The sequence below is a fragment of the Seriola dumerili genome, unplaced genomic scaffold (genome assembly GCF_002260705.1).
Source record: "Seriola dumerili isolate Sdu_G_001 unplaced genomic scaffold, Sdu_1.0 BDQW01000081.1, whole genome shotgun sequence".
Taxonomy (NCBI): Eukaryota; Metazoa; Chordata; class Actinopteri; order Carangiformes; family Carangidae; genus Seriola; species Seriola dumerili.
In genome coordinates, this window is record NW_019174336.1 from 2245498 (window position 1) to 2269634 (window position 24137).

The window sequence follows — 24137 nt, forward strand, 5'->3', positions numbered from 1 at the left end:
ACTGTAGTGCTTCTACTGATAAAAATAGTAATGACAGCTAATAACATTAATAATTATCATTATTATACTAGTAAATTTTAGCAGGTTTAGCAGCAGGTGTTCAACAGGATCATGGGGCAGTAGGTGGTTTGCAGTTGCAGGTCCAGACTCTGCAGCTCTGGAGGCAGGAGGACATGCAGAGAGTAACAGGACGGAGAGGGGAGAGAGAGAGAGGCACACAGCCTGGGCGCTCATGCGCTTGAGGGAAAAAACAAATGATGCAGTGATATTCAGAAGGTTTACAGTGATCTCGTCAGCAGGACAACCTGGACTATATTGTACTGAGAGTACTGATTTATTGAGACTGAGGCCCACCCGCCGGTGGTGGGATGGCAACAGGTACAGAACCTGAGTCTGTAAAAGAATAAGAAGCTGACTGAGAGTTAAGGCATAAAAATACATTTGAAGTTTAGATTTGAAAGTCTGAACAGAGTCAGACAGTCTGATATCAGAAGGGAGGTGGTTCCAGAGCAGAGGGGCCCGGTAGGAAAAGGCTCTGCAGCCAGCAGACATCTTTTTAACTGTGGGAACAGACAGGAGCCCTAAATTCTGGGAACGGAGAGCACCAGATGGAGTGTAAGGTTTAAGCAGATCAGACAGGTATGAAGGAGCAAGTCCATTTAGAATCTTATATACCATCAAAAGCACCTTAAAGTCTGAGCTGATATGGACAGGAAGCCAATAAAGGGAGGCTGAAGTCTGTGTAATATGGTCAAATTATCTGGATAACAATTTTAGCTGCGGCATTCTGAACCATTTGAAGGTGTGGATGTGTATTGTGTGGTGTTGTGATGGATGTGTGTTGTGTTGTGGTGTGATGGATGCGTGTGGTGTTGTTATGGATGTGTGTGGTGTTGTTATGGATGTGTGTGGTGCTGTGATGGGTGTGTGTGGTGTTATGGATGTGTGATGGACGTGTGTGGTGTTGTGATGGATGTGTGTGGTGTTGTGATGGATGTGTGTGGTGTTGTGATGGATGTGTGTGGGTGTTGTGATGGATGTGTGTGGGTGCTGTGATGGATGTGTGTTGTGTTTTGTGATGGATGTGTGTGGTGTTGTGATTGGATGTGTTGATGGGTGTGTGTTGTGTTGTGATGGATGTGTGTGGTGTTATGGATGTGTGATGGAGTGTGTGGTGTTGTGATGGGTGTGTGTGGTGTTGTGATGGATGTGAGTGGTGTTGTGATGGATGTGAGTGGTGTTGTGATGGATGTGTGATGGGTGTGTGTGGTGTGTGATGGATGTGTGTGTGTTATGGATGTGTGATGGACGTGTGTGGTGTTGTGATGGTGTGTGTGGTGTTGTGATGGATGTGAGTGGTGTTTGTGATGGATGTGAGTGGTGTTGTGATGGATGTGTGATGGGTTGTGGTGTGGTGTTGTGATGGATGGTGTGTGGTGTTATGGATGTGTGATGGACGTGTGTGGTGCTGTGATGGATGTGGTGTTGTTGTTGTGATGGATGTGTGTGGTGTTGTGATGGATGTGAGTGGTGTTGTGATTGGATGTGTGATGGATGTGTATGGTGTTGTGATGGATGTGTTGTTGGTGTTGTGATTGTGTGTGTGGTGTTGTGATGGATGTGAGTGGTGTTGTGATGGATGTGAGTGGTGTTGTGATGGATTGTGTGATGGATGTGTATGGTGTTGTGATGGATGTGAGTGGTGTTGTGATGGATGTGAGTGTGTTGTGATGGATGTGAGTGGTGTTGTGATGGATGTGTGATGGATGTGTGTGGTGTTGTTATGGATGTGTATGGTGTTGTGATGGATGTGTGATGGGTGTGTGTGGTGTTGTGATTGGATGTGAGTGGTGTTGTGATGGATGTGTGTGGTGTTGTGGTGTTGTGGATGGATGTGTGTGGTGTTGTGATGGATGTGTGTGGTGTTGTGATGGATGCAGATGTTTGTCCTGTGTGTGTGTTGTGCAGGAGCTGATGATGCTGTCTGCAGTCATGTACAGGTGATCCTGTCCCCAGTGGAAATGACCTTCTTGTGCTTGGAGTTGTGTTTTCATCAGTTAGTTTTCACAGTTTAAGCAGCTGCAGTGAAAAGAGAAAAACAACACAATAACATTTTTACCACTCCATTTTATTGCTTATTCATACCTTTACACTAACGGCCTGGTTCTATTTAGATCAGGAAAAACTGCAACTCCACACTGGATCAAATGTTCTTCACACGGATCAGCAGTTACAAAAGAAATCAATGACAGAGTGTTGACAGATTCAGAAACATGATGAAATTAGTAGATGACACTTGAAACCGTTTGTGACACAGCAGTTCTCCTGAAGCAGAATTTCACTTTCATTTTTTTTGTTTTTTTTAAATTTCTTTTATTTTCAGCACAAACATCTTTATAAATAATCAGGAAGAGTCAACACCCCAAGACGTCTTTTTCTTCATGGAAAATAACTGAGACAAAGATTCAAACCAGAGAGAAGTGCTGGAGTCGATGATGAAGATCATCTGCTTTCTCTACAGAAAGTGCACACCTCCACCATCAGGATATTTCTGATTTAGTTGTGACCACATGAGAAATCCTCTTCATGTTTGCACATTTTAATTCCTAGACAGAAACATTTAGTGAGTCTCTAATGAAGCTGTCCACTCCAACACCAGCTATCACTGTGACTGTGAACTGTACCGATCAGATCCCATCAACACACAGAGAACCGTACATGACAACCAGGAAGTCAAAGCCAATACAACTGATATGAAATAGCTTATAAAAGATCAGTTAGGCATCATTCATCCACGTCATCTTTAACCATATTGATGCAGAATGAGACGCTGTACAGAGGTTGATACTGGGAACCAGCTGGAGCTACACACACTGTGGAGCCAGTGTGTTTTCATGACAAACCACTGTGCAAGATTTCTGAGCTGTTTCCTCTGAACCAACTCGTTTTACAGCTGCAGGAGAAAGTGACCGACAGTGGATCCTTCACTGGCAGGAAGTTTAAAGTCTCAGAATCCCTGGACCAGGAGCAAAGAGTCCTGATCAGACCACCATCCAGATCCTGTTCACTGCTGGAGGTAAAGGGAGTCTGTAATCCCTGCTCAAACTGTCCATTCAGCTCATTTATTCAAGTCAAATTAAATTACAGAGGCAACGATGCACAGACCTAAAGTAAACTGTATTTAAACATAGTAGAAAAATGAAACTGTGATTGACAGAATCATTGTTTAATTGTTTAATATTGTTGTAAAACGAATCTCTTTGGGGACCTGGGTTCTGGGATATAATAATGTTCACATTGTTTTCTGCACAATTAATTACTTTAAAAACAAGGATAGATGAATAATAGAAATAAAAGTATGAATTTTGTTCACTCACTCATGGCCCTGTTTGATTCAGATTGTTATAAAGTTATTTAACTGAACGTTTCTCTGAGAGTCAAACCTCCTGCTACACTGCACACACTAACAAACCTGCTGTGTTTACTGCTGGATGTCTTTATATAAACTTTCCTATGGTGTCTGTTGTACTTCCCAATATATATATTTTTATATATTTATTTTTTTTCACAAGAAAACACCACGGGGTGTCTCTAAGAGTAACTTTGATTTGGGAGAAAAGAGTCAAGTTAAACCAGAACAAGTTTGGTAAAATCAAAGGTGAGAACTGAGAGAGCTTCTATATTCACAGTCAAACAGTGAAAAGTCCATCACCCCCCCCCCAACGTAAGGATGTCACTTCCTGAACAGATCATTCCAGTTTCAGCTTTAAACATGTGAACGCACCATTTTATTTTCTCCCATCAGCTTGTAGAGAAAAGTGTTGTGATTGAAGTGAAGCAGTAACTTAGCAGCATGTTGACCCACCAGTGAAACTGATGGGCCATCAGGTGTTAAAGGACATGTGTTTCTGTCAACCTGGTCTCTGTTATTATCTGGCATCTTACCTGACCCCTGACCCGAAGCACTGCTGAGCTGAGAGGCGGAACAGATGCTGTCTGTGACATTCATGTATATTTTAGTCAGTGATTTATCAGTGAAATCTTGAGGGAGCACTGAGGGAACACACTGCAAACACTATATTCCCAAAAGTATGCGGACACCCAAACAAAGCCGTGTCGGAGCCTGCTCCTCACCTCTGCTCCAGGCTACACTAGCTGCTAATAAAATAACACACCTGAATCTCTGAATAGACTGTTGATGGTCGAGTTGAATTGTGGGTAATTAGGAGCAAGGTCTTGACAAGGAAGAGGACTAAGTGGAATAAAAAAGACGATCAATTCTGATCACTTTTGATCTTTAAGGTTTTGCTATTGCTACATAGCTAACATTAGCATTAACAGTTGTTTACTCACCAGTCTAGAAGAAATGTTTTGAGTTCAGCAACAAACTTCATTCCTTCGCTCACCAACAGCTGTCTCCAGAGGTGGAAAGCAACCCTCTTGATTTGCCTCTATTTCTATCACCTCTTTTCTTCTACTGAAGTTAGCATGCTAACCAGCTAGCCCCGGCCTGGTCAGATCTTCTTCAGTCTGTACTGAAGAAGTAGCTGCTCAGAGGACGTATTGTAACCTCCTGTATTGTAAAGACAACAATGTCTGAAGATCTCGTCAAGACCGGTAAGTAAACATCTATTAACGATAAAGTTAGCATTGTAGCAATAGCAAAACCTTCAAATAGCTCCTTTAAATAGTGACACTGTTACAGGAGTGTAACATTAAATCTGTGGAGTACTCTTTGAACATTACACCCAAACCGCTGCTTGAACAGCCTCCACTCTTGTGGTTTCAGGCTGCAGGGACTCGGACACATCAGTGAGGTGCAGCACTGATATTAAATGATCTGGCTCACAGTCAGCGGTCCAGTTCATCCCAAAGCTGCTGGATGGGATTAAGGTCGTGCTGAGCGCTGTGCAGGCCAGTCAAGTGCTTCCAAAAATCAAACATGGAAAACTGCCACACTGTGTCCACATACTTTTGGCCATATAGTTTGTCATCTTAGTGTGTTGTGACCTCCCTCACAGCTGAAGCTCACCACTGCTTCCAGAAGAATCAGCCTAAAATGCCAGACAATTAAAAACAAGAGTCAGGTTGAACTACACCTAAAAGGTTCCTTTAAAGAGCATCCAGGATTTCTACATGACGACTGAATGAGGGGGTGTTCTGTGTATAGTTTCTTATCACTGACCATATATCAGTCAAACCTAAACAAATTTAAATACAGAGTAAAGTCATGAGTGTTTACAGTTATATTATAAAACATACACACGGTAAAAGGATGAGACAAACTGAATATTTACATATTTAACAAACAAGTCCATCGTTGTGCCATGAAGGTCTGGAAGTTTTCCCTCCCGCCAACATCAGTGTGATGCTTCTCTGCAGCCTACACACACATAATGGCTAATATTCACTGTACATCTGTGGCAGCTCAGTGGCCCCCACAAGCATGAGTGAGTGTGAGAGAGCAGTGTGAGAGTTGTGAGCTCTAATGGCGGAGCAGGACACTACGCAGCCTTCAGCCGTTCATTCAAACATAGTTATACAGAGGAGAGCTCGCGAGGGCTTCAGTTTCCCTCCACTGAGTCAAGCATCACTCCGACTGTTTTGTTCTGTTGTTAAGTCTTTGACACACACACACACGCACACGCACACACACGCTCACACACGCACACACACACACACACACACTGAGAGATAACAGTCACCCACCCCCATAACCCCCGTCCTAACAGAAGAGATGTGTGTGTGCAGCAAAGGTAATCACCCTCACAACAAAACTCCATGCACCAGATCTCAAGTCCTATGTGTCAGAGATTAAGGTTCAGTCCAAACTGCTGCAAACAGGGTCAGAGACTCAGCTCTGCTCTACAAAATAAGAAGAAGAAGAAGAAGAATGCACACAATTGACCCTTGTGGTGATGACGGTAGGTGGGGCCTTAAGGTTGGTTTGCTGGATGTTTGCTGGGAATTCTGGCTCCTGTGGGGTCAACCTCTCTGTCCATAGTTTACCTCCTGTCCATGGTTCGTCTCCATGGGGTCTTCTTTGAAGTTTTCACACTGCTCCATCACTTTCCTGCAAACATGAAAACAGTTCAAGTTAGCTACAGGTCAGGTACACCGGGGCTTTCTACCACACATGGTGTGTATTCAGTTACAACTGCACTCTGTCCGCTGCTACAGCAGAATATTTCTCAGTCACAGTGAAGAAGATGCCAGATTTTACATTAAACAGGCAAAGATTTCTCAACACACCCTTCACTTCACTAGTGTCTATAATGAAGGGTGATGCCCTCCGAGCTTTTCTCACCATTCAAGTTGTAGCATTCAAGCAACTACAGATGCATTTACATTTTACATTTACTCAGACGCTTTAATCCAAAGAGACTTACAGTGAGGTTCACCACTGAAGCTTCAGAGCAGTAGAGACCTTGGTGTAAGAACTAAGCACTACATCTGTTTAATTAGTGAAGGAGATCAGGTGAAGAAGTGCAGTGAAAGTTCATAGTGAGAGCTAGTTATAAACTTTTTACACCAAAATTAACAGGTATAAGCAGGTTTTTAAAACGCAGGTAAACCCACTAAAAAAGGCAATTAACACCTTTTACACTGCCACCCGAGTTTGTCAGAGAGGACACACACACACACACACACACACACAAACGCAAGGGAGAAACAATGAGGTGCTAACTGCCGTGCAAACTAGTAAAATGAATGCAGATTGTTCAGTTTTCATGACTGACAAAAGCCTGATGTTAGCAGGTCGTAGTGGGTTTTTGATCAATGGAAAAGAGGCCTTAGACATGTGCAGGTGTTAGAGGTGTTACAGAGGAGGTTCTCTCTGAAGAGAGGAGTCTTCAACAGATCCTTGAAGACAGAGAGGGACGCTCCTGCTCTGATAGACTTTAGTAGCTTGTTCCACCATCAGGGAACCACAGACCAGAACAGTCTGAGACCGTCTTGTGTGCAGAGATGGTGATGACAGACCACATTCATTAGAGGAACACAGTGGCTGAGAAGGAGCATGAGGCTGAATGATTGAGTTCAAGTATGGAGCAGAGCCAGAGGTCCCTCTGATGGCAGCATTAGTGACTGAATCTGATTCAGGCGGGCCATGTGTAGTTAGTGGAGGTCGAGTGTCATGTGACCCTTCAGGTTGATCAAAGACCAGACAGGCTGCTGCATTCTGGACCATGTGTATGGGTTTGACTGTGCATGAAGAGAGGCCTGTCAGAAGAGCATTGCAGTAGTCGAGGTGAGAGATAACCATGGTCTGGACCAAGCAAAATTATGTCTTTACTACATATAACAGAGAGAATCTAAAACCAGGGTCTTCACACTTCTTGGCCTACGACTGAATCATCAGCTGTAGAATTGATCTTATTAATCAGAAGCTTCCTACCAGAGCACTAACGAGTGTGAGCAGTACGCAGAGGTGAGGGTGAAGCAGTTTGTACAGAGAGCTGTCAGTCTTACCTGGCCATGTCCTTGGTTTCTGGCTGTGAACTGTCCAGTTCCAGAACTTTCTCCAGGAGACTTATTCCTCCTTCTTTTATCAGCAGGGGGCAGTATTTACTCGCTGCAGCCACAAATAAATGAAAGAGAAAGACTTGAGAATTACACCTGTGTATTACTGTATACAACACAATTTAGACAAAATGTTAGTAACAAGTGATGCTGGATCACAGTAGATAATAATATGAATGTGTCACAACACAAATATGTACTAGTGTGTTGTTCTGGTCTAATATAAGCGAGCTCTAAGTCAAACACAGGTTTACAGTCACAAGCGTCAGAGTCTTCAGGACTCTTCTGAGGATGTAAAGACAGATTGTGATGCCTGGTGTAAAGCAGATACTCACGGTAAACTGACACCAGGTTGTAGAGAGCCCATGTGGCCCAGTGCTGACTGACCGGAGAGATGCCTTGAGGCAGCAGTCTCAGGATGGGCTCAAACGACCTGAGAGACCAGACTCCAGTTAAAAACTCACATTAAACAGCAAAGAAGAAGACACTGTTCAATAAAGTCAGACATCTAATAAAATAAATGCATCAAAAACTTCACAAACAATGTTAGTGTAATTATATACCTACAATCAAAAAAAATGTATTACATTAAATATAACTTTTACTACCTACTACTACTTCTTATCATCTGCATTTCATGGAATTTGTCCGACGCTTACGACCTAATATCTGCAAAACTAAACTAACGTTCCCATCAGCCTCAGCTGTGCTTTATGTTAGCTGCTATTAACAAATGTTAACTCCAGCATGGTAACACTGTCACTGTGAGCATATGATGTTAGCTTAGCATAAGCATGGCCTCACAAAGTCACTGTCATGGCTGTAGACTTAGAGATTACTGAATAATGTAAAAACCTTGTGATTACAAATTTTTAAACTTCACGAGAATTTCTACATTTTATATTGTCACTAAATATATGGTACTAGGTTATAATCACTGATTGATATGATAATGTGAAGCATTTAATTATTCAGTAATATGTTTTAAAAACATATGTTTTAAACCTATTTACATTACACTGATTTAAACTGTACTCTGTCTAAATCTAGGCTTGGGCGTTATCCAAAATGTAATATCTTGATACAGTCCAGCCCAAACATCGCAATATATGTTATTATCGCAGGTTTTTTTTTTTTTTTTTTTTTGTGGGGGATTTTTTTAATACAGTTATATTACTGTATTTTGTGTTTCAGGTGTTTTTTAAATAACATATAATAATATTATTGTATTTTATGTTTCAGGCAAAGCAGTAAAATGAGGGTTGGACTCTGCAGCAATATTATGAAAGAAATCACATATAGCAGGAATAAATTTTCATTGTAACATTTTGATATAAATACATACACACTACAGTATAAAATGCATTATTAATATAATACAATATGAAACAGTTTAAATTACGCTGATATGGCTCTAACAAAGACATTGGACAGAACCTGTAGTTGATGTTGCGGCGGGAGCTGACATCCCAGCTCTGGATGGCGTCCCACATCTTGTCCATCACTGTGTCTCTTCTTGGCTCGTCCATAGACCAAACCTCCGGCCCATCAAACATGATGTGTGACAGCACGCCGCAGGCGTTGTACGACACCTCGATCCCATCTGCCTTACTGTCCAGCAGGTTACTGTCAGACCATCACACAGTGGGGGTGGGGGTGGGGGTGGGGGGTCGGATGAAAAAATATCTAATAAGAGGTCTGACTTCTAGTTTGTATGAAAGAGCAAAAAGTCAGTTCTCACTTGCAAACACTAGATTCACTCAAGCTGTTTGTTAAAATATGTAAAGGGTTCTATCTCTTCTTTTTTTGCTTCACATGGTGAGGATGCAGTGAGGATGCGGTGAGGATGCGGTGAGGATGTAGTGAGGATGTAGTAAGGCTGCAGTGAGGATGTAGTGAGGATGCGGTGAAGATGCAGTAAGGCTGCAGTGAGGATGTAGTAAGGCTGCAGTGAGGCTGTAGTGAGGCTGTAGTAAGGCTGCAGTCAGGCTGCAGTGAGGCTGTAGTGAGGCTGTAGTAAGGCTGCAGTCAGGCTGCAGTGAGGCTGTAGTGAGGCTGTAGTAAGGCTGCAGTCAGGCTGCAGTGAGGCTGTAGTGAGGCTGTAGTAAGGCTGCAGTCAGGCTGCAGTGAGGCTGTAGTGAGGCTGTAGTAAGGCTGCAGTCAGGCTGCAGTGAGGCTGTAGTGAGGCTGTAGTAAGGCTGCAGTCAGGCTGCAGTGAGGCTGTAGTGAGGCTGTAGTAAGGCTGCAGTCAGGCTGCAGTGAGGCTGTAGTGAGGCTGTAGTAAGGCTGCAGTCAGGCTGCAGTGAGGCTGTAGTGAGGCTGTAGTAAGGCTGCAGTCAGGCTGCAGTGAGGCTGTAGTGAGGCTGTAGTAAGGCTGCAGTCAGGCTGCAGTGAGGCTGTAGTGAGGCTGTAGTAAGGCTGCAGTCAGGCTGCAGTGAGGCTGTAGTGAGGCTGTAGTAAGGCTGCAGTCAGGCTGCAGTGAGGCTGTAGTGAGGCTGTAGTAAGGCTGCAGTCAGGCTGCAGTGAGGCTGTAGTGAGGCTGTAGTAAGGCTGCAGTCAGGCTGCAGTGAGGCTGTAGTGAGGCTGTAGTAAGGCTGCAGTCAGGCTGCAGTGAGGCTGTAGTGAGGCTGTAGTAAGGCTGCAGTCAGGCTGCAGTGAGGCTGTAGTGAGGCTGTAGTAAGGCTGCAGTCAGGCTGCAGTGAGGCTGTAGTGAGGCTGTAGTAAGGCTGCAGTCAGGCTGCAGTGAGGCTGTAGTGAGGCTGTAGTAAGGCTGCAGTCAGGCTGCAGTGAGGCTGTAGTGAGGCTGTAGTAAGGCTGCAGTCAGGCTGCAGTGAGGCTGTAGTGAGGCTGTAGTAAGGCTGCAGTGAGGATGTAGTAAGGCTGCAGTGAGGCTGCGGTGAGGATGCGGTGAGGATGCGCTGAGGATGCAGTGAGGATGTAGTAAGGCTGCAGTGAGGCTGCAGTGAGGATGTAGTGAGGATGCGGTGAGGATGTGGTGAGGATGCAGTGAGGCTGTAGTGAGGCTGTAGTGAGGCTGTAGTGACACACAAGTGAGGTACCTGGTACCAAAAACAAGTATAGTCGAGTGAAGTTGAACCTGTACCATGTAACAGAAAGATGCTACCACTGTGTTTGAGTTATGACAAAGACTGTTTGTAAATGATCTAATTAAGTACATGCAAATCTTAGATACTAATCTTATCTAAAAGCAGAAAGTTGTTTAAATTATCTTCAGGAGCTCTGTGTCAAGCAGCAGGTGAGAATATCCACTGGTGTTTCAAAGACATTTGATGAGTAAACTTGTCACAGGTCCTTAAGTTTATTGATGACAGGCAGACTGACCAGAATCATTGAAGAACCATTTTACCCACTCTTCTCTTACCTGAACACAGTGATGAACTGTGGGGTGAGCAGCTGTGGCCTCAGAGCTTTGACTTCAGCAACATTTCCCAGAAGCCCCAGCATGTTGCGGTGAAGCTCCTGCTTGTCTGGAAACTCCTGGATTGAGATCATAGAGTAGAAATATTTGAGGATCAGTGTCTTAGTAGTCCAGAAGCAAGAGGTTTAATCCTGTACAACTACAACACTGTCTCTAACATGCACTGTGGAACTTATTCTGGACTGTGGACTCACCTGTAGACATTCCAGAAACAGACTCATCCCCCGGCAGTTGAGAAACATCTGACAGTTGTCAGGTGTCTCATCAGTGATGTTCCACAGAGCGCTCCAGGAAAACTCCATCACCTGGTCACACTGAGGGGAAACACACACACACACACACACACACACACACACACACACACACACACACACACACACACACACACACACACACACACACACAATATTACATTCAATACTGGAATCATGATAAGTCTGCATTTAAATAATGATAAATTATTCATAACAGACTGCACCAAAATTCATAATCATCCACTGAGTAAAGTGCCAGACAAGATTTATGCAGATAAAGCAATACAACTTAGAACTGAAATGATGCAGGAGTAAAACACAGACTCACCATTCTGTCCTGTAGCTTCTTCTGAATTAAATTCAACATTGTCTGAAAATGGGAAAAAAGAATAAAGTTTGTGTATAATGAATTCAATTTAAAAAAAATAATGATCAGGAGCTGAGATCCTCAGGGTGATGTCACACAGGTAGTAACACTATGACAAAACAAGGTAAAATGCTTGTTACTAAGGTGTAAAAGATGATGTACAGTGTGAGTATAAACATAGCCCCATGTTAGCAACCAGCCTTTTATAAGACATGTTGAAGCTGAAAGAAATCAGGATTGGGGTATTTATTGACGTATTTTTTAGTCATAGAATAAAAGCTAAAAATGTCTTGAGCTTGTGTTAACTACAGTCCTTATTTCATTCATTTAATCAAAAACCCATAAACTTCGGGACGAGAGGACAGGAAGTGCTAATATGCAACTAATTTCTGAGTTTTAAGACTCATTCCTGCAGCTCTCTATAGAACAAAAAGAATTGGTGTCTTCTAACTGTCCTGACACCTGACCTCAAAGAACAGCTGTTTAAACTGGACATCTGTCAGGAAGAGGAGAAAGTTGAACAAAGTTTATTACCTTAACAAATCCCATCTTTCCCACAGCTTCCTTGTGATGGTTGTCCACCTGACAGACCAAAGCGTTACAGAGGTGAACAGCAATTCTCTGGATGGACTCGTCCTGCCTGGCCGGCTCCAGGATTTTCAGTAGCAGCTGGTTGACCCGACTGTACTGGAACTCCAGCTCCTCTGGAATACTGAAGTTACACAGAGTCAGGCAGCAGTTCCTCTGGACCTGGGGAGGGGACACAAGGTCAAACAGAGGACGATTAATAAATGAAAACAGTGTAGATCAAACAGAACCAACAGCTAATCTGATGACAATTATTTGATACACTTTGATTAAGTGGTGTATAAAAAATGTCATTCATCAACTATATAACAAGCTAATGTTTTATGTTTTCTTAAGATTACAATATTAAAGAACTAGACTTTGTAGAGCACTTCTTCCTCACCAGACTGCTTTCACCTTGTAACCAGAGACTGCATCTCTGGTTACAAGGCTACTAGTATAGGAGGTCAACACTGATACTAGCTAACACTCGCAGCATTCACAACCTGTGTATTTAGGCGTGAAGATGAGAAGGAGAGGACTGCAGGATGACACGCCCCCTTCATCAGGCTGTTGCGTCACATGTGGCTTGGCTGGTATTATGACTCAACCATCTGCACATGCGCATGATGTATATCCAGGTATTACATACACACTTTTATTGTGTGATCAGACATACTGACATGCAAAATAAGAAATCATGTTTTTTTGAAAATGTGAATGTGATCTTGTGAAGGCAAATATCTAAATCATCACTTCACTAAAATATCTGTCTTTTAAAACAAATAAACTGAAATCTGAGCCTCCTTCCTCAGAGATGATGATGATGATGATGATGATGATGATGATGTGCAGACAGTACTCACAGTGACCTCCTGGTACTGCTCCATCCCATTCAGCACCACTTGAATGACCTCTCTGCGCAACCGCACACTCTGGTCACTGCGGTACTCTGTGTTGGTCAGGTAGAACAGAGCGGCGCTGCCGGTCACCTGGATGCTCTTATCATATTTATGGCACTTCAGTGCTGCGATGACGAGCTGGGACGAGGACAGAGAGTTTACCGGAGAGGTGTGAGAGAGAGTTACAGGTACAACATGCAGAAAGATTTTATCTCCCCTCCATCAGACAACAACCAGACAGAAATTCATCGTACCTGCAGAGCTCGGAGCAGCTGGCTGCAGTGTTGTATCCTGGCAATGTCAAACAGCTGATTGATGGCTCTGTGGGCCAGTTCAGGGCGAAACTCCGTGTAAGCTTCAATAGCATTCAGGACCTGGTCTTCATTCTTTGATCCAGTCACCTGAAAAAGCAACAAAGAATGAATTTTTCCCATTTCAATCCCTGCTCTCCTACACTGAACCCTTTACTGTTGATGCTCTGATAGATCACCATCATGTGCACCGACTAATGTTAGAAGAAAGAACTAAAGATGTATTTCAGTTACAGTTATCCTGTTTTCTATCTGACCAGTTTTCTTGAACCCGTAACTTAAGATCAACTGTATTTCATATCGTGTGTTCATGTCTGCTTGGTGTCAGTCTTTTTGTTTTCTACTACTTCATCATCACAGGTGTCGCCTCCAACAGTCCAATCGAAGACTGCTTTTTCCTTCTTGGACTGTTTCACTTGACAGAGGGGAAACCGTTGAGGCCTGAACAGGTGAAAGGATCCGGAATTTCACAAGCAAAAAGCTAAAAGTTCAATCAGATAATAACATTAGTAAAATTTCTTATCCCACCAATCCTATTGTGACCCCTCAGATTCATTTTTAGCTGTTAACATGGTCTGGTTAGCAGCGATTGAACTTTTACATTTCAGTATCTAACTATAAGTGGCTAAATAAAGTTTTTTGATGATGGGATCTTTAAGATTCATTTGAAAAGTAAATCATAGACCAAAGTGAGAGTGTTCACCCCTAACCTTAATTACAAAAGAAGACTTTCTGAATCTTTGCACACTGCACTTTTTCTGAATGTCCTTCACACTTATGACCAGTTTTTTAAATTACTGTTGACACTGAACGTCACAAACAAACAGATACAAAAGAAATAAAACTGTATTGAAACAGTAGCAATAGGAATGTTTGGAAGCATCTGGATCAGGTGGCAAAAAGGACTTCACCTCATCATCCAAATATCAACCAGTCCAGAAGTGGAACAGTGGAATCGGAAGTATATATAATATTAAGAGACTGAAAACTGGTCTGTGTGTGTCCGGTACCTTGTAAGCAGGGATGTGTGTCACGTTACAGAGGCTGGTGTCATATAAGCCCAGGAACTGCAGGGGCCTCTTCAGTTCCTGGAAAGGATAGATGCTGCTCTTGCACGGCTCAATGCTGAAACAAAGAACAGCGTGGCTCATTGATATGTTCCCCCGAATCAGACGTACCAATGTATGCTTCTCAGTTAGTCACCCACCTGGGTCGCCCCATAGCTTCATCAAAGTGCGGAACTGTGCTGTTGTCCTGCATCATGTGACCTGAGATGTCCAGTGACACCAAGTTGACCAGACGCTGCACGACCACCGTCAGGATCTTCCTGGTCATCTTAAACTTAGGGGTCCGCCTGCTCTCCCGCGACACGTCCAGATGCCTGAAGTTTGGAGGACAGTGACAAGTTTTAAAATGATTTGAGGACATGTAAAGGGAACTACATATCTACACACTTACATATTAATATGGTTAAAAAACTGGTTTTGTCCAAGCCGTGAGAGGAAGAACTGTATTGGGACAGACTGTACTTTAATCCACTATGACTAAAAGTAAAAAATCAGTAAAGCATGAAAAGCTGGGGATGAACATAGATGTTGAGCTGTTGGAGTCATCTCAGCTGGACGAACACTTCTAGCGAGAGTAGCCACAGAACTGAAACATCTCCATTTATAGACAGTTTGTTTAACTGTGGGCTGATGAAGAGCTAAACTCTGAGACTGTCTCAGCTTCATGCTCATCATCTCTACTTCATCCTCAGTCTCTGAGATCTTTGTTGTGAGGCCTGGTTCACATCAGCTGATGTTTCTCGTCAACGTGTCTCTAACCCAAAACCTCCAATCTGGTTTCACTGACTGACTCCAGGTCAGATAACTGCTGACTCCAGCTAGCTTCTGTTCATGTCTTTAGTCGAGGGCTTCACACACTGTTTCCAGCTACACTGAGAAAGTTTATTTTCAATAAGATTTGTGTTATTAGTTCAACTAGATTGTGTTCATTATTGTAACTAAGATGAAGGAACAAATTTAGACACAAATGAAGATAATTACAAAGTTTCACTGACTTTTTCTTACCACAGCTTTTCTTACACTCACATAATGTAACCCTTAGATCATATATGAAGATAATATTGTGACTGTTTCCATTGCAGTGTAGTTTGATGCTTCGTACTCTAATGCTCAGTGTAATACACTTCATCCTCTGTTCTACCTCCAGCAAACTATGGACGTCGTCTGATTTGGTTGGACAGCATGGTAAATGAGCCTTCTCTGCTACAGCTGCGCGCGCACTCTCCGCCATGAATAATGTACACATGCCTGTACGAGCTTGTGTGTGAGTTGGCATTTTCTCTCTGACGCTGAGGTGGCTGCTGTCAGTTAATCTACAGGAAGCATACAGGAGCACCTATAGCTGGGCAATTAACCGAAAAAGTATTAAACCTACGTAAGCTGGCACTACCTCGTCTTCAGCCATCCCTCCTCAGAATCCTCCTGTCCTATCTCCTCCATGTGGTTTCACACCTTCATCTATGTAACTCTGGTGACGGTCAGATGATTAATAATTCTTTCTGTCACCACAGGTTTAAATCCTATGACTGGCCACCAATCGCCTGGAGTGCTGATGACTTAATAAATGTGTTTAAATTCAGTACCAGTGAATCATTTCATTTTGACTTGGGTGAATGGGATGAGGCTACAAAGAACTGAAAGCCCTGTCCCTCCTTACCTGAGATTAACAAGCTGCACCACTGTACTGACCAACTCCTCCGACAGGTCCAGGTTGTAGAGGACCAGAGAGGCCAGTCTGTCTTTCCACTGGCAGAGAAAAGCTGTTCCCTCCAACGTTACATTAGACAGATCTAGTGAGGTGAGTGACTTCAGGGGTTTGAGCAGGGTCTCAGCATCCACTTCGTCAGGTAGGCCCCCCAGGTTGAGCAGTCTGAGGCGGTTGAACCCCTGGAAGTTAAAGTCTGTCTCTAACGCTTGCCTGGAGGCGGGGCTCTCGTCCTCCTCGTCCTCTGTGTCTTCATTGCAGGCGAGCGGGGCGCCGCCCCTCCTGTAGAAGATGTGGCTGCAGCCGAAAAGACAAAGAGACACCAAGGTCTCGCGGAAGCAGGTGAGAGTTTTCAGGCTGCGGGACGACAGGTTGTTGCAGTAGGTGAGGTGGAGCTCAATCAGGTCCTAGAAAAACACACAAGAGGAAATAATTACTGAACTGACCAGTGAGCAACACACTGACAGCAGCTACAGGTTGACTTAAACTTTATCACAGTACCTGCTTCAAAATGAGAATATGGTTTTTCACATCTATTGGCATCCCTGAATTTCAAGCACATACATTTACATATAATTTTGTAAAACCAGAATATTTTGATAAAATGTCCAAAGTTACGCGTAAAAAAACAAAACACAATTATCAGCAGCCTTCACTGATATTTGGTTGTAGAAGCCTCGGCAACAACAACAGCCTCTGAAAAGAGAATGAATAACTACATGACTCTATAAATAAATATACATACATATTAATATACATATTATTAAATATATATTAGCCCCCAACCAAATACTTTTCCTGATCGACTAGTCATTGTATGTTTATGGTATTAATTAAATTAGGTAAACACATGTTTTTGGGGGACATCTGAAAAAGGTCGGAGTCCAGGGATGGGAAAGAAACATTGCTAACACAGAGCTACATTACAGAGAAATACAAAACCGCCATGAGTCTGGCGCGTGTAGTAAGCGGGCCGTCCGGTAATGACACCGGCAAAAAACAAAGAACTCATTAAGCTCCAATTAAGCTTGGGCCAGATACCAATTTAATTCTTGCCTCAATGCCCCCCCAAATCCAACAGTATTTTTTTCTTTGCGTCCAGACAGCCAGTATCAGTTTACAGTGGGAAAACATGACCCGGAAGATTTTCAGCTGCCACCTTCCTGCAATATGTCGACGACTTGTTGGAAGTCAGTCATTCTGATTCTGTCTTGCTCCGGCACTGACTGGCTGAGCGTGGTCACAGGGCGTCTCTGGCTAAGCTACAGTTTCATCTGCCTGAACCGACCCCCTTGTGACACGGTCTGAAGAATGGACATCGTCTCCTGTTGCCACAGAGTGAAGCTTTCTAACAACAAGAAAGAAGTGCTCTATTATTTGGAGATATCAAATTACTGCAGACTTCTGATCTGGACTCAGACAATCTGCTCCTCCCGCTGTGCAGTGGACAGAGGACACGATCAGAAACACATACTCAGCATAGCCCGAGTCTGGTGTCTGCCTGATTATCGTCAGCTGTTTCATCTACAGGTACATGAGAAGGATGGCTGTGAGTACAGGTATCAGTGCAGAAACAAGGGTCACATGACCAGCCTGGTGTGTACTACACTTCTGGACTTTCACCCGTGGACATCAGACCAGCTTGTAGACCGTCTGATGACAAACATCTTGCTGCTGTGCAGTAGTGAATGCCTGGGCAGCAGTGGGAAGCACGAGTGTTACTTCATGGTACTTCAGCCCACGCAGCAGAACTGTTTGCTCTCACATGGGCTTCATGTGTTGCTCATGGCTGTGGTCAGTTGCGGAAGATGAGAGGGTTTCTGAAATGCTCTGGAAAACAAGTTCGGCTTCATGATTTGGTCACAAATAATTTTGTTCCCATCTCAACTTGCATTTGTCAAATGTGCTGCTTACACTTCAGGGTAACATGTGGAAATGCCCTGGTTTATTCTGCAGCCAAACAAGCAACCATTTCCTCTTTCTCCATCAGTGAACGTCTACACAACCAGCAAATGCAATTTGTGCACCATCAACGATGTGGAAATGTAAAACTCCAACTCTGACCATGTCCTCGCTCTCTCCTGGCAGGAGAAGGGGGGATAAATGGGGTAATTCGCTCACAATGGTTTGAACCACTGTGAGGTTTATGTGATGAAGATTTGGAGTACTGCAGGGAATTAACAGTGACAACCTTTGGCACAGGTGGCGAAGATAACTCAGATTCTTGCCTTAGTGTTTGGATTTCAGTGGCAGAGGCAAGTCTCTAATCATCCACAGAGCTCAGGTCGAGAGATGATGACAACAGGTCTAACATGGCTCCATGTAGTGCTGGGCGATATGACTTCAGATCAATGCAATATAATTATTTCAAACCATTATCTCGATTACGATTCATGAATGATAACTTTGGCTGCGTCGCATCATCTAGAGATTCCGTATCTCGCCTATTTGTCACATGTGGGATAAATAAAGTATCTATCTATCCATCCATCCATCCATCCATCCATCCATCCATCCGAGGAGCCTTTTCGTCTGTCTCACAGAGGTGATTTTGTATTAATAAGACCTCTGGACAAAGACAAGGTCTCCCAGGTGGAAAAGACTGTTCTAGGTGCTGCTGACAACCACAACAGCTCTTAACATCCAGGGCAGAACAAAATGGATCCATGCTTCAAGGTACAGATCAGAAAGGAGGTGGAAAGCCATGGGGAGTGAAAGGGTGGTTGTACTTCTTCCTTCTGCTCGGTGAACTTGGGGACCATGCAGGACAATCCGACACCGACACGGTTACAGAATGTACACCACACATTGAAACACACTCTTTGCAGTGCGCTTCAGATCAACCGATGAAGACAACAACTGAAGAAAAGGAAACTGTTGTGATGAGAAAGCATAAAAAGGACGGTTCAGAAAATACGGATGGACTTTTTCCTCCAGATCTAGTCCAGACAAAAGGAGAAGTGGATCCCATCACATCGGAATGTTCTACTGATGGATGTAAAATAGGTGGCTGTAAGGTAAGTGGTGGTCGGCTGCACACACACTACACACTACAGACTCGGTTGAGTTAGTAAAAGCTTTGCCAAAACTAGTTAAAGAGCATCACATTACTCATACCCCTGGCTGCAAACTGAGGGGTGTTAGCTGTCTGCGGGATCACAGTGAGTTAAAAACCTACAGAGTCAATGACGATGTTGAAGATGGAACCGGCGCACTGGTTTGTAGCCAACAGGGTTGCTGCAAAGCACCCGTCTGCCCCCTCCATCACTTCTGAACTTCTCGCTGGCGGACAAATTTCACATCCTGAGTTTGCAGGAGGCTGCACCTCACCACTGCCATGCCCCCAGGTGGTCAGGCGTGCACACTCAGGTCCAGCGCCCGGCCTCAGCGCTTGTTGGCACCTCTAAGGTTCAGCACATTGCGGTACTCGGTGGCCAGGCTGATGTCCAGATGCTTATATAAAGCATATAAAACCAACCGCTTTGCAACTGACAAAATAACTCTACCTCTGCAGTTGTTGTTCATGTTGGCACCAATGACATCAAAGGTCATGAGGCTGAGCTCAAAGACTGTGTCTGCTGGACATCCATCAGGCAACAGGTGATTATCTCCCATTTTGGTGACATGAAAATCAGTCATTTCCACCAACTCCATATCTGTCTAAAGGGTTTTTGCACCAGCAGAGAATCCCCTTTGTTGACAGCTTTGCTGCTTTTCTAAATAGGCCTCAGCTGTTTAAAAGACTTGGTGCTCCTGCACTGAGTCTGACTGTAAGAAGGTACAGTCAGATGGACTTCACACACTAATTTAAATGAATACCTTCAAAATCACCAGTTTTCATTTTCACATAATAAGACTGCTTGTGTTATGTTATCATACACACAGTCTACTAGTGTCGTTGTGACTCTATTGTTCAGTTGATAAATAGAATGCTATTATAACCTGAGGGGTCTGATTGAATTCAAGTTTTCTAGTTGAGATTCTCCACAGAGGTGAACTGGAAAATGAAAATGTTCTACTCAAGGTGTCATCAGCTTATTCTGAAAAATTAGTTTGTGGCATCCCACCTGTTTTCTAATTGCCTCCAGATCTCTGTCATGTACAAAGTCTTCTCTCAGCTGTACCCTGGTCAGTCTGGTGCTTCGAGGGTCTGAGAACAGCTGGAAGAAGTTCTCCTCTGGTTCAAAGTTACTGTCTGTGTGGACCAACTCCATATATCTGTTTCAACAAACAAACAAAAGAAACATGTATAACCTGCAACATCATAATAAACACAGAATAGTTTGAAATACTGAAAATTCAGAAATCAGATTAACATCTCGGCAACATATCTCTTCACGTACGTGTTGACCAGCTTGTCGCAGATTTCGCTGGGAAGGAAGATGTCTGAGCGCAGGCAGACCTTGTTCCTGAACCCCTGGTAGCACATGGTCTTCCTGAGGTTCCTCAGGCAGAAGACCGTGGCCAGAGTCATGAGGCTCTCAGGGTTGTCTCCTGCTTTGGCTGCCATGTTAGCCTCCTCCTCTCCGGCGTAGATCAAAGACAGGGCAGTGCAGGGGACCTTAAGAGGCGAGCACTGATCAAAGTCAAGGGTCAGGAACAGTGTGATTTAAATACAAATAGTGCACATGAAGACACTAATTATAAATAGCACAATAAGCTATTGTCTGCTTGATTTTATTATTATCTTTGTCAATCACTGCAGGTAAACATTAATGTTTTAGATTATTATACTGTATATCCTCATAGGGAACATGTGACAATGAAAAAAAATAAACAATGTATGCAATAAAAAGAGAGACAAGGAATTAAAGACATTACATTTGATCTAAACATCAAAGTGCAGCATTAAAGATATTAGCTGGACGTTACAGTTTTTGTTTTCTATATTACATGTCCCGTGTCTGCTTTGTGTTTAATTAACTGATGATCATACTGCTGTTAAAAGGCCTCACTGCCATGAGAAACCAGTCCATATGTCCATTTTTGACCACCTATTTGCAGACACTGCAGACCTGTGCATACTAAGCTAAGTTAGCTGTCATGCCTACTGTTAGCAACTATTGTTACCTACTTTGCAACAACTTGTTTCAACATTAATAACAAAATCATTTTATAGTAATCATATTACGCTGAATGGCTGCAGCTGATCAGCCGGAGCTAGTCACCAGCCCGCTGTGTTTTGGTCTGTACTACGAGTTTGTTAGCTAACCATACATAGCCCTGTATCCTGAGGGAGACAGCAGACTGTCACTAAGTTAGCAACCAAGCTAGCTAGCAACACTGTAGAATAATTTACTTTAACAGCACTAACGCTTCATAGCTGCTGACAAGCGGACAACAAGTGTTGGACTACTCACTCACAACAACCCAAAATCCCACAGAGCCACACGTGTTATTGTAAATGAAGCCTTCATTTGCCGATACGGTATCAGCAGTGCACTTCAGCGTCCAAATTAGCTTGTGGCTAACGATGACTTTCCCTGCTATGGTGTTAGCTAAGTTAGCTGGTGGGGCTAGCGCTAGCTAAAAGCTGTGTGTGGAAATGCGGGCTACAAACAGTGGTCAGCGGTGTTTGAGTGCACGGCTCAGCAGCCGGAGCTCTACCTTAGCTTTCGCCAAGGCTGTGTGTCCCGATGACGGCGAGAAGTGGAGTTATTATCACCAGTCTTCACTCATCTGATTTTCGTTTTCGTCCGATGTCAACAAACAGACTCCTCCTCCTCCTACTTCTACTCCTCCTCCTTTCCTTCTCTTCCTCTTCTCCATCTCTCCTCCTTCCAGCTGCTATTTTTACTCTGCAGTAGTACAATCTGATCATTCTGTTCTACTTTAGTTTTACTCCAGTTTTATTAACCAATACATCAGCCTGTTGTAATTAATTTTAGTTGTAGCCTACTACTAGTAGTAAAAACTGTATAAACAAAAACAAGCTTAACTGTACTGATAAAGCAAATGGATGCAGATATTTTTAAATCCATCCATACAAAAGATTTTTGAAAATAAATTTCTGTTTAACGAATCTTAATTAAAATATATTTTTCTTTCTAATCAAACCTATTTAGAAGAACTTTATTTGTTCTTGTCATCCAACCTCTTATGCTAATAAACTGTGTGCCAAGCTATTACAACAATTTTCATACTCTATATATAATTTTTTGATATTTAAGATAAGATAGAAATATTATATACACTAACAATATAAAATACAATATAGGCAATTCTTTGTATGTGCAATATAAAAATAAACTTAACAATAACTTTTTATTATTATTTTTTATTATTTATTTATTAAAACATTTGACTTATATGTTGAATGTGTCAATATCTGCCAATAGGGAACCAGCAACCCACTTTGCCCCCCCCCTTTACTCCAGATATGTCAGTGTTCTCTCCACAGTACAGGTATACACGCTAGACATAGAGATAGAGAACTGTATCTATGACTACCATGCAAACACACATGGTATAAGATCACTTACTCACAACACTGCACTAAGAGAGACATCACGCAGCCACGTATACAGAATTAATGCATGTACATGTATCAGTGTGTGTGTTCAGGTCGTGGCCTGCAGAAGCAGAGCAGCTGTTGTAGCAGGTCTGTGTTCATGTCTGCTCTGTGCCAGCACAATGAACCACATCAGTAAATGATGGGTCACAGAACAGAAGTCATTATTATACAATTCATATCCTTTTGGTTCAAACTGCAGCACATTCATGTTCCCACGGTGATAAAGTCCCTCATTATGACCCTATAACTTCACCTCAAGCTCCAATCCCATATTTTAGTCCCACTACTGTCACTTGCCCTGGGTTGATCAAGAGTAATGAGTCACTGACTCCAGACTTGGCTGAAGAGGGTGCTCAACATGGGATAGAGTTTCACAAAGACATGATGTTCAAGAAACTGGAACTTGAAGTGTGTATTGTCTCCAGTTCTGCTTGAGGACTCACATGTGGTCCATCAGGTGTTCACTGTGGACTGGCACAATCCTCCCTGCAGCCAGAAAACAGAAACAAAGCCAAAGTTAGATTGACGCAGTGCTTAAGAATGATGCCTAAACATAGATAAACTCACAGCCTTCTGTTGTTAAAGTGAGCTCTAATGAAGAATACATAGAAGAAACCACCCTGGAATATAGTTTTGTAGGTCACTTTTATGATTTTGGTTATAATTTTAATTTGCTAGTTGCCAACTACCAGAGGCCTGTATTACTCCTGTTTATGTTGCAAATCAACAGGGGTGAAACAACTGCTGATGATAGCTTAGTGCTGGAAAGCTACCCGTCATCCTGATACTCTTAAAGTGATCTGCAAACTTATACTCCAGAGTGCTGGTTTCTTATGTATATATGCACAAAGTCGTTGGCTCGGACCATGCACCTGAGTAAGATTGAATGAGTGAAGTACTTGCATCCACCTACCATTTTCTACATCAAACTATACCACTGCTTACCTTTAATTAGCTTTGACAAGACGGTGTCCACATCAGTGGGTCCAGGCTTGAAAGCAGGTCGGACAGAGTGTCATACAGACATGGTACAATGTTCAGGAAACTGGCACTTTGAGTAGGCGTTTTCATCATCGCTGGGGATTTATTTGATCCTCTCTGCAGCCAGCAAAACAAAGAAAGCATTTAAGGGCAGTACCAGTTCATAAGTCTATCAATTATATGTACTCACTGAAGCTGAGAGGTGACAACGCTGATGACAAATCAGACAGCTGGCCATTCCACATTCCTGCAAAGTTGGCAGCCTTGCAATCTCTAGCTGCACTGTGCTGAGGACAGAGTTAAAAGATTTTGTAGTGTTAAAAAAAAAATGTATGGCTAGGGATTTGGAGAAATTATCAAGATAAATATTAAAATCTATTGAAAAATCCAGCAGTTAAAGAGACAGAAGAGGTGGTTGAACTAAACAATAGCTCCCGGTGTTGGTGGACTTCAGGGCACTCAGAAATGTGTAGCTAGTTGGACAAAGTAACACTAGGGGGCAGCAA

The 24137-nt window shown here is 43.0% G+C and overlaps 1 protein-coding gene across 2 annotated transcripts; it reads right to left on the reverse strand.

The window, feature by feature from the left end:
* Positions 1-4445: 4445 nt before the first annotated feature.
* zer1 (zyg-11 related cell cycle regulator) lies at positions 4446-21825 on the reverse strand. Of its 2 annotated transcripts, none has more exons than XM_022744576.1 (16): positions 21744-21825; positions 20480-20712; positions 20204-20354; positions 16089-16543; positions 14572-14745; positions 14375-14489; positions 13308-13454; positions 13018-13191; positions 12119-12334; positions 11546-11587; positions 11158-11277; positions 10907-11022; positions 8962-9150; positions 7860-7957; positions 7474-7576; positions 4446-6073 (listed from the first exon to the last, which is right to left on the reverse strand). In XM_022744576.1, the coding sequence occupies exons 2-16, from the start codon at positions 20644-20646 to the stop codon at positions 5986-5988; spliced, it is 2355 nt and encodes a 784-aa protein (XP_022600297.1). In that variant the 5' UTR covers positions 20647-20712; positions 21744-21825; the 3' UTR covers positions 4446-5985. The 2 variants fall into 2 exon arrangements, with proteins under 2 accessions (XP_022600297.1, XP_022600296.1); XM_022744575.1 differs by having other exon boundaries at positions 20480-20697; positions 21744-21824.
* Between the last annotated feature and the right edge of the window lie 2312 nt (positions 21826-24137).

Coding starts and splice junctions, on each gene's coding strand:
- zer1 (XM_022744576.1), bottom strand. CDS start 20,646: ATGGCAGCCAAAGCAGGAGACAACCCTGAGAGCCTCATGACTCTGGCC. Junction 20,355..20,479: donor TGCGACAAGCTGGTCAACAC/GTACGTGAAGAG, acceptor TTGTTGAAACAG/ATATATGGAGTTGGTCCACA. Junction 12,335..13,017: donor AGCAGTACCAGGAGGTCACT/GTGAGTACTGTC, acceptor TCCCCTCCCCAG/GTCCAGAGGAACTGCTGCCT.